General features: G+C 42.1%; 1 protein-coding gene and 1 long non-coding RNA gene across 4 annotated transcripts in view; one reads left to right on the top strand and one right to left on the bottom strand.

Moving 5' to 3' along the window:
- The first annotated feature begins 361 nt into the window (after positions 1-361).
- The window catches only part of LOC129857508 (uncharacterized), a 28347-nt gene continuing 17811 nt past the window's right edge, over positions 362-10897 (top strand). The window contains exons 1-3 of one of the 3 annotated variants that reach the window (XR_008759911.1): positions 362-581; positions 7904-8027; positions 8757-8874. This is a non-coding gene — a long non-coding RNA (uncharacterized LOC129857508). Of the gene's footprint in view, positions 582-7717; positions 8028-8756; positions 8875-10897 lie in introns of those variants that run through there. The other 2 variants (XR_008759912.1, XR_008759910.1) reach the window with 2 other exon arrangements.
- On the bottom strand, positions 4069-7685 carry LOC129857505 (protein rapunzel-like). The gene is made up of 3 exons (XM_055925830.1): positions 7531-7685; positions 5728-6224; positions 4069-5540 (listed from the first exon to the last, which is right to left on the bottom strand). The coding sequence occupies exons 2-3, from the start codon at positions 6219-6221 to the stop codon at positions 4850-4852; spliced, it is 1185 nt and encodes a 394-aa protein (XP_055781805.1). The 5' UTR covers positions 6222-6224; positions 7531-7685; the 3' UTR covers positions 4069-4849.

Below are 10897 nucleotides of genomic sequence, written 5' to 3'. Positions count from 1 at the left end.
AAGTAAAAGTAAAAGTAGTCAAAAAATGTAAATAGTAAAGTAAAATACAGATAATCCCCAAAAAAGTAGTACTTTAAATCATTTTTACTGAAGTACTTTACACGGCTGCTGTCTATTGTGTCTCAAATCATATTCTGAGGTCTATTTGCTTGATTGAGGTCTATTTGCTTGATTGCACACAACTCAGTGAGGCAGTGAAGCTCTCTTTAGAATCTGGCCTCATCAGTATTTGAGTGGTGTAGGTAGACAGCTAGACAGTCACGTGATTCTTTCACATGCCTCATTGTTCCAGTATCATTGGCCATGGCCCCCTGCTGTGGACCCCAGCCTACCACACACAGGCCCACGCTTTGCCAGCCAAACAACTAATACCATTCATAGGAAGATAGGAGTGCCACTGTGCTTAGTAGAGAGACCACATAGGGTAACCATGAGTGTCCACCAAAGTCTGCTAAATAGTTAGATACTGTTATACTTGCAACAGTGTTGTGATCCAGAATGTTATTTTGTCTTACAAACAATTTTACACCATTTAAGTTGCACACATGGAACTTGCTATGGTGTCAGTCTCGAAGGACAAGGTAAGAAATTCAAACAATTTGAAGAATAGTTATTGTATTTTATCCATGCTGAAGTTCTGGAGTTACTGGTTGTACAGTATATGTGCATGTAAGAGAGTGAGTGTTGAGAGAGAGAGAAAGCTAAAGAGAAAAAGAGAGAACAGAGAGAGCACACTGAATTGTATATTTAGATGAATATACAGATTACAACTTTAATTCACTAATAGTTTTGTGGACAGGCAAATAACAGCAAGCCTGGGGGACTATTTATAGTCCTGCTACAGGGAACCACCCAGACTGAGGTTGAAGCTGGTACTTTACTCTAAATGTGACCCTTTCCCTGAAAGACTAATGTCTAATTAAAAATCCACACAGCCAGTTATGACGTATATTGTTTAGATGGGGATTCTATGTAGATTCCAAACTATTACTTCCTGTGCGTTGACAATCATAGATCGCTGCTGTGTGGTTTCCTGATTTCCCTTCCTCCATTTCCTCTTTCTCACGCTTTCGCTCACACTCCTTATCCTCCCCAGGGGAAGGCCTCTTAGCCCCCTCCCCACACACACTCCGTAGCCCCTAACTCCCAGCTCATACAAGGCTGCAGTGGATGAGTCCTCTAACAAAATGGGTTGATGTGCTGGACAGTATAAAAGAGGAACTACTCTGTGTGTTGTTTGGGGAGGAGGGTAAGTGTGGGGGAGGAGAGCAAACAAGAAGTTCTGGCTCTTATCTCCTAGAGAGAGAAAGGGAGAGAGAGAGAAAGAGAGCAAGAGAGACAGCCATGACACAGACAAATCTGCTGAGATTCTTGGCTGCTGACGTGATGTATAAACCGTTATGAGGAGAGAAATTTTGCTGGGGGAAGTCTAGTTTACAGTATACTGCACAAACTTAATGGGGCCTTGAGGGGAGAGCACTGAGGGCATGGGGGGAGACCGGAAGTGTTGCCCAACATGAGGGAACTGTTTGAGGCAGTGCACATGGCAAAAACACATGTTTTGTATTCACTGGCCACACTTTCTCTATGGTATTTCACCATAAAGATGTGTTCTGTAGACATTCCATACACTATTTCATAGAGTCCCATATACCACTACTCCTAGAGAAGTGCGTAGCTGACTACAGCCCCAACCGCAGATCCTCCAGCCAGGAGAGAGACCTTTTAGAGAGTCGATCCTGAGTGCTGGGCTGCACCTGCTGCTGTGTGTCACTGAACAAATGTTTTAATGCTTTTTATCAGATTAGCCCACTTAAAGAGCAGCGGGCTGGTCGATGGTCCATTCCGACTGATGGGTAATAACATTATCCTGGGCTGGGATTGGCAGAGACAGCCAGGCAGAGCCATCCTGCCATTGATCCAGACCCTCCAGGGCCACTCTGATGCTGTCTACCATCAAATCACTCATTTGTTTATGAAATATTGATATTAGCTGCGATTTCTTCCTGAAGACGGGTAAACGTGGCTAGTAGGAGAAGAACATGTCTTTAAACAGGCCTTTGGATCTACTAGATAGGGTTTATTAGAATTCCTGAGCAGGTTAAAATATTAAATCCAACAAACCTGTTGCTGATTGTTCATTAATGTCTCCTAACATTAGGGGGCTCAGCCATTCTGTGCAAACAACATGATTGATTCCGTGTCCTGTCTCCTCAATGCTGATTGTCACAGAGTGGAAGTATATAGACATAGATTCCAATGGAAATGTCAGCCGTCGCTTCTATTCTATTTCATCTGTATCTAGGGGAGATTTGGAGATGGAAGACAGGGATCAATACTCTGACATTCAACAGTGCCACTGCTTAGCTACATGTGGTCCTGTTGAATTATAGGAATCTTTGAATACTTTATGAAAGTGAAAGTAAAAATCAAGATGTTTTGGAAAATGTCTTCAGATTAGGATTATGTTCTAGTTTTGAAAGGTTTAACATTTTTACCACGTATTGCAAATAATCTGGTATGAAAAATCAAACATGGTCATGCACAATATGTGGTAAAAACCCTCAAATGTTAATCTCTAACTGCTTTGAGACAGCTGCAGATTGTGGAGAATCAACATGCAAAATCTGTCATTCCGAGGGAGTCTTGGAGGAAGTCAATGAGAAGCCTGTTGATCTGTTTGTTGATCTGTTTGTTGATAGCGCCCTCTGTCTTCAGAGTAGCACCGGCTCCATGTCACCATACAACATTTCTCATTCATGATGGAGAAATCAGATGAACAAGGTAGCCTTGTCTCCTTCCCCACAAAGCAGACTCCCTCAATAGAGCAGGCTAGCAAGCAGAAGCTTTGATCGTTCCATATTGGCAGTTGGAATTGATGTGCTATCACAGGGAAAGCTCTATATGCAGGAGTAGAGCTCCATGGATCAATAGAAGTCACCCAGGAAAAGCCCACAGAACCACTAATGAATACAAGACGTTCCATGGGCTTATGCTGTATGGTTTATGTAATAAGAGCTGAACTAACCACCAACCTACAGTGATAAACAGACCATGGAGAGGGACAACATGGCTCCAATCCTGTATTTAAAAAAATAAAAACATAAACCCCCTCAGCCTATGAATTGAGACGTTGCAATTATTTCCATACTTATATACTATACTAGAGCATACTATGCTAGGCTGCATGAAGAGCAAAATGAAGTCCAGGGATGCCCTGTTAACCCCAATTTCCCGTTCTCCTGGGAGAAAGTTGGCAAAGTTGGCAAATTCAACCTTATGGCATTGTTTATCCTGTTGTGATGATGCATTTCACCAGTGGTCTGCAGGACAGGTTTTATGGTGTGTTTGAAGAGAAGTGCTCTTTAATGGTGAATATTTGACACACCCATCGGTCTGCAGCATTCTATCTCTTTTCAACACCACCTGTTTTTCAATGGTGGTAAATGTATGATCAATGAGACCCTTCTTATGGAACTCATACACTTGACTATGAAACTCAACCTTCAGAGAGGAGCAATGTTACCCTATTATGTCACCCTAATAAACAACAAGAAATCTCCTAACCCTTGTTTTCCTCACACATCCCTTAGACACATTAAGAGAGGATGCATGGAAGACAAGAGGATGATTAAAAAAGGTCTATTTCCTACTGCACTGTATGTTACATACTGCGCTCAATCAATGTTGACAGGCTTGATTTCCGATAGTGTAGCACTGAGGCTAAAGCCCTGGCAGAACCGTATAGCTACTCCACTGGCCAAGAAACGATGGCCGTTTCCACCGCTCTCCACCTCCAACACCGATAATGTGTGATTCCATCATGCTGATCCAAGCACTTTGGAGCTCGTCTTCAGGATATTAGCGCAGCCAAAGGTTATTCATAGACTATCAAACCAAAGCTGTGGACAGGAAACGCTGACTTATGTGCAAATATCAATTCAATTAGTAGGGGCCCCAGTGAGTGCGGGTGCACTAGCTTGCTTTAATGGCAATAGACGTCAACATGTTTACACAAGACAGGCAAGACACACATATATACATCTAATAACAGCTGATTTCAAAGCATAATGCCAAAGGTTGTTTTTATTATGACTGAATTAGTAGGAATTAGAAAGATTAGTCAATTAAACAACACTTCACATCCATGCTGTAACAACTGGCATAAATAATGTGTTCACAAACAGGCACAGCTCAGGAGGTAATACCCTTAAAGTTCTGTTACTGCAGCATGCCTGCTATGGGTTCAGAAGCAAGGATTTGAGTGTATTGTGAAGACAAGGCACAGTAGAGAACACTGCCAAGTTGTTTTCACGGATGGCAAAATAGCTTCCATGCTCTCTTTCATTGTAATGTAGGCCAGCCTGTGTCGTAGAGAGACAAAATGAGAGCACAGCTCACGAGTTGCAATCTCAGCAAAATCATCTCTGTGGAATTGTGGGCAGCAAGGTTATTCCTATTTGGCAGTAGGGTAAGATGCATTGAGTTAAGCTATTTAACTACGAGAGAGTATTGTGTAAAATGTGGTCATAAGTTATGGTAGGGGTTAGTCACTTATAATAAAATGCATATACAGTTCATTAAGTACTCTGCGAACACTGGACTATTGTAACACTGCCTCCAATTAGCAATACATTCAGATTTCTATACAGTGAATCTAATTGCCACCAAAGCTACTTGCTATACACAGTGCAATTTATTATGTAATGGCTAGGACAAAACCTCATCACCATTTCCTATAATTCCCCACATATCCTCTTTGAGTCGGTCAATTCAGAATTTAGAATAACCCTTCAGGTTGATTACATAATGATCCCTATTTGTCTGACTTGTTGCACCTCTATCCGCATCACTCTGAGTGTATGCACAGCGACACGTTCTTGTGCTTCTCCCAGTAGTGGCAGTCCTCAGGGAAGCTCCAGGTGGCCTCGCTCTCCTTATGGTGACTAACAGCATGCACCACAAACCCCGTCAGCTGCTTCTCCAGGACCCCCACCACGGCCTGGGCATCACCCTTCTTCCCCGGGCCCTCCATCAGTTGCCGGATGCAGTCGCGAGGCACTCGTTGGGGACTGGTGCTGTAGGAAACCACCAGGTTGGTATCGTTCACCTGCAGCACCTCAAACCAGTTCTGACCGGCCATGTGTTGGAAGTGGTCCCCGGCACGCCAGTTCCGATAGCTGCTGCCAGAGTGGTTGACCACTCGGACCGACCAGCTCACCCAGTCGTACTTCCTGGTGAGAAATTCCTGTACTTCCTGAGCAGTGTCCTGAAGATTGCGTTCCTCTTTTTCCTGGAGAAGACGCTGGGCGTCAAGGCAGGCCTGTTCAGGGAAGGCTGCTACGCAGGCCTCGATGCATGCCTTCATCTTTAGTTCCACTTCCTCGATTTTTCTGCTCCAGACGTGGATGGTTTCCTGCTCCTCATCGGGGCCCTTGGTGAGGGCACAGTGGCCCAGCAGGGCAATCAGGCCCAGGCAGAAGAGCTCCTTCATCCTCACACAGAAGTCCTCCAGTAGGCGCCTGTTCCTCGCCTCATACCTGAGACAGATGAAGAACCAACCACTCAGTTGTTATAAATAACAATAAAAGTAGTCATCCTATTTCCCATAATCACAAGTTAGCAATTCAAATTGATAACACAGGTGTTCTCGAACTAAAACACTCAACAAACACCATGCTCCCCAGGTACATAAAGGTCCATTTAGCATGGTTAAGAACACTTTACCTCTCCACCACCTCCAAGATGGACTCCCCAAAGCTGTTGGTGCCCATCAGAGCATCATACAGCACATACAGGTTCTTCTCCCCTCCGGTCTTGGAGAAGTGCTCCAGAAACAGTCTCTTCTTGACCTCCTGAAACTGTGGCTTGGCCTCCAGAATGTCCATGTACTTCCGGAACTGGTTCCTGATGTTCTCCTCCACCGAGAAGTACTGGGAATCCAGCCGGCCCTTCTTAATCTCACAATCAATGTCCTCCAGCTGGGTGGACAGTACGTCCAGCTTGTTCCTCACGGCCAGGAACTGCTCTTTGACATAGAAGACCTCTTTGCTCTGCACGTTGTCCAGGGCTAGTCGTAGGACAGGGGCGGCTGCCACACAGAGAGGGAATAGCTCGCCTACTGCGCTGGCCAACACCTCAGCCCCTCGCTCAAAACTCTCCATCACAGCCTCGATGGCCTCTTTCTTCTGGGCCACCACCTTCTCCAGAGGACTTGCCATGCTCTGGAGGGAGAATCAATAGGAAAGTTAAACTATGTGTCAATGCTTGGCATAGGTGTGCCGGTCTTCAGGAATCATACTCAAAATCTGGAGAGAAAAGCTGCACAGTAATCTAAAATAAAGTGGTTGAATGCCTTATAATAACAGTTAACGTTCAAATCCTTTATAATAACAGTTAACATTCAAATCCTTATTGGGGCGCAGGGTGTCAGTTTTCCCTACAGAGTAACACACTTGGACATTTACAAATAATATTGAGAACCTTGTTACAGAGCAAAACACACATTTATGGGCCACATCGCTATTAAATCTTAAAGGGGCAATCATCCATAGCACTGTTTGTGATTATTTATTTTTTCGTTACAAACGTTATCCCAGTGGGGTGTTTTTTGTTATGGTTTCTACTGCTGATTGCCCCTTTAATGATTGACAGTCAGTAAAAAGAAATACATAGAATATCATAATTAAATCAATAAAGTACTGTAGTCAGGCAGCAAGTGTAATCACTGGCCATGAATGCCACTATTTACAGACACGTTTCAGAGATGCTTGTATACAATAGCTGCATATTTATATGTCTGATATTGTCAAGGTCAAAGGTAAAAATCTGTATAATATTGAATGAGATGCAACATTGGCATGTAAAACAAATGTCAATCTAAAGCCAAAAGGGATGATACATTTATCATGTCATAAAATGACTGAAATAGACAGTGTGCGCAGCCCTTCACACTGGGTCTGTTTATGCCTAATTTGGTTTCAGAACCGACCAAACTCAAGCAATATATTTAAAAAATCCCCTAGCATCCCTTGTCTGCAAACTCTAGTAGGCTAGATTATTGCGTCCTTGGTCAGACCACAATCCGTAGAGGATGGACCGTCATACAGACACTGCGTCATTTTCAAATACATGATGTCCAATTAACCAAGCCTAAATAAATATTAGATGTGTTTTATTGGAATATCTTAGATTATGTTTCTGCCAACCGTCTGTGTTGTAATTTCCAATGTTTGAGAAAAAAAAAGAATAACAACATATAGCAAATTTTTATGTTGACTTTAATTTACTTCTACATTTGTATTACTCCAACTGTAATGAATAACTATTGCAGTTGGGTAGGTCGAATAATATAATAATGATTTGTTTTTATTCATGCCCATGTATGATGGAGACGCACTGTATGGGTACATTTACGCACGCATTTGGCTAAGCCCCGTGAGTAACATTGGGCACACCTTGCAGTCCTGACCCTTGTCTTGTTGTTCGAGAAACCCATTCCTCTCTTACAACAGCACAGCGTTTCTTTACCTGGTAATGGCTCGACTTGTCCTTCACGCCCGATCAGCCCCAACAGCTGCAGTTAAGATTTTTTTTCTTCAGTTTTCCCACAGCTCTCTTTTCACTGTGATGTAAAGGAGAGGTCCAAAAAGAGAGCAGGATTCACCGCCACGCATTTAATATCTGCAGTTTTATACGTAGAGACAAAGAGAGAGAGGGGGGAGATAGAGAGGGGGGGGGGGAGATAGAGAGAGGAGCGCACACTATGCGGTGGAATATCTTTGGATTCCCTCTCCCCTGTCTTAACCGCCAGTGCTTACATTTATATGATTTTGGTAAGCTCTTATGAGAGAGGGTAAGATAGATGTGACTGTGACTGACTGTAATTTTCACTGATTCTCAGGTACAGGCGTTTGGCTGAAGATCTTGGAAGAGACTATTGCGCACTTTGCGTGAAACAACCAGCTCTTGAAAATGGGTGCGGGATGTGCACACATTGTCTATTCTGAAATGGTTAAAACAATTCGGTATGTACAACACTTTTGTATAAATGTGTGATAGTGAGACATGTGTGATAGTGTGACATGTTTTAGCAGTTAAGACATCGATCGATGGGTGAGACGTCGATACCTTTTACCGAGCGCATCTCCCTACAGGGAAAGCTTTTATGTACTACCTATAGCAGATCAAATATTTTCTAAGCTAATCTTTTTTGTTTAACCAACATTGTATTCAGGAGTTTTCTTATTGAAATCCAATTAATGAAGTGTTGTATACAATTTGAGAATGTTCATGACTGTTTGAAGCTTTTTGACCTCATAATCATATTAATATTGTGCCATATTGTGCCTCTAATATTGTATAGGCTTATATGACAGTTCAATTACATTAATGAAATTGGTCAATTTTTACAGTTTTTTTTACAATGAATTGAAACAACTCCCTAGTGTCTAAAACAATTAATTGCATCAGTTTTATTTTCTCTCTCTCCCTCTCTCTCTCTCTCTCTCTCTGTGCGCGCCATAGAATTGGTGCGCGAGCGCGCCTCGCCTCTCCCCATTCCGGCATGATCAGAAACCATTACGCAAATCATTATTTATAAATCATTATAATCTGCATATAGATTTGGTTAATTCACAATTATAACTTTCTATTCATTGATATGTTATGAAACGGATGACATAACACAATTGAATTTAACGGCATTTAATTGCCATTTAATAAAACATATATCCTATTTTTCGGTGTCTTTAAAGCATGCAGCGGCCAGTCTCAAACGACGACTTCTGACTGATGCATAAAGGTGTGGGAGCTGCACATATCGGCCAACTGCACATGAAACAAGGGAATCCGACAAGTCGTGAAGTTATGCAGGTAAGACAATATCTTCTGTCTCAGACAATTGGCCTACTTGTCTTAATACATCTCAGTTTTGGTCAACCGACTCAGGGGAGGGGAGTGTGGGGGGAAACCTGTTTTTCTGGCTGACATGGGGACATACCACAGAGGAGTAGCTCATATCTGTGTGCGCTGTCTAGATGTCTCTTCTTTAACAGTGCAGTGGCCTAAAACGAAAGCAGACTTTTAAGTAAGCTTACTCTCATAGTAACATATTTTCCCAAATTAATGTATTTTTCATTTAGACCCACCATGACGCTTATCAAAACGGCCCATAGGCCTATACATTGACTTTGTAATACAGTTTGGTATACACCAGGCCCTCTGGTGGAAATATACAGTACACTCTTAGAAAAAAGGGTTATTTGGCTGTCCCCATAGGAGAACCCTTTTGGGTTCCATGTAGAATCCTCTGTAGAAAGGGTTCTACATGAAACCCAAATAGGTTCTACCTGGAAACAAGCATCTTCACGCAAAAGCATCTGCTGGCAACAAGAAAATGTCATTCACTAATACATTATAATGATTTATTATAACGATGTTATAACTACTTATGAGTTATGACAGCTAATAGCAAATATTAAAATGCACTTTATCATTAGGTATTAAATTCACTTATATGGCATGTGTGTTGGTGCCTACAGTAGCAGTGTTACCAAATGTTTAGTTATCAGGATTCCAAGTCTATTCTGACACCTAGAGGTATGAAATTATATTACAGCAGGGATCTCCTACCCTGTTCCTGGAGAGCTACCCTCCTGTAGGTTTTCACTCAAACCCCAGTTGTAACTTATCAACTAGCTAATTATTAGAATCAGGTGTGCTAGATTAGGGTTGGAGTGAAAACCTGCAGGTATGTAGCTCTCCAGGAACAGGGATGGAGAGCCATGTACTACAGTCACTACCCGATTGGCTTTTTGCAACACATGGGCCAATCCCAAAAGGACCCTATACATTTATTTTAATTTGACCTTTATTTAAATAGGCAAATCAGTTATGAACAAATTCTTATTTTCAATGACGGCCTAGGAACATACAGTTGAAGTCAGAAGTATACATACACTTAGGTTGGAGTCATTAAAACTTGTTTTTCAACCACTCCACAAATATCTTGTTAACAAATTATAGTTTTGGCAAGTCGGTTAGGACATCTACTTTGTGCATGACACAAGTCATTTTTTTCCAACAATTGTTTACAGACAGATTATGTCACTTATAATTCACTGTATCACAATTGCAGTGGGTCAGAAGTATATATACACTAAGTTGACTGTGCTTTTAAACAGCTTGGAAAATTCCAGAAAATATCATGGCTTTAGAAACTTCTTATAGGCTAATTGACATCATTTGAGTCAACTAGAGGTGTACCTGTGGATGTATTTCAAGGCCTACCTTCAAACTCAGTGCCTCTTTGCTTGACATCATGGGGAAAAAAAAAAAAAAAATCAGCCAAGACCTCAAAAAGAAATGTAGACCTCCACAAGTCTGGTTCATCCTTGGGAGCAGTTTCCAAATGCCTGAAGGTACCACGTTCATCTGTACAAAAAATAGTACGCAAGTATAAACACCATGGGACCACGCAGCCATCATACCGCTCAGGAAGGAGACGCGTTCCGTCTCCTAGAGATGAACGTACTTTGGTGTGAAAAGTGCAAATCAATCCCAGAACAACAGCAAAGGACCTTGTGAAGATGCTGGATGAAACAGGTACAAAAGTATCTATATCCACAGTAAAACGAGTCCTATATCGACATAACCGAAAGACTGCTCAGCTGGAAAAAGCCACTGCTCCAAAACTGCCATAAAAAAGTTTTTTTTTTAATAATTAAAAAAATAAAACAAAAATAGAATGGTTTGACCATAATGACCATCGTTATGTTTGGAGGAAAAAGGGGGAGGCTTGCAACCCAAAGAACACCATCCCAACCGTGAAGCACAGCGGTGGCAGCATCATGTTGTGCCGGTGCTTTGCTGAAGGAGGGACTGGTGCACTTCACAA

This window comes from Salvelinus fontinalis, chromosome 6 (genome assembly GCF_029448725.1).
Source record: "Salvelinus fontinalis isolate EN_2023a chromosome 6, ASM2944872v1, whole genome shotgun sequence".
Lineage (NCBI taxonomy): Eukaryota > Metazoa > Chordata > Actinopteri > Salmoniformes > Salmonidae > Salvelinus > Salvelinus fontinalis.
The sequence above is the reverse complement of the archived record's forward strand: the minus strand, read 5'-3'. Positions and strand labels throughout refer to the sequence as shown.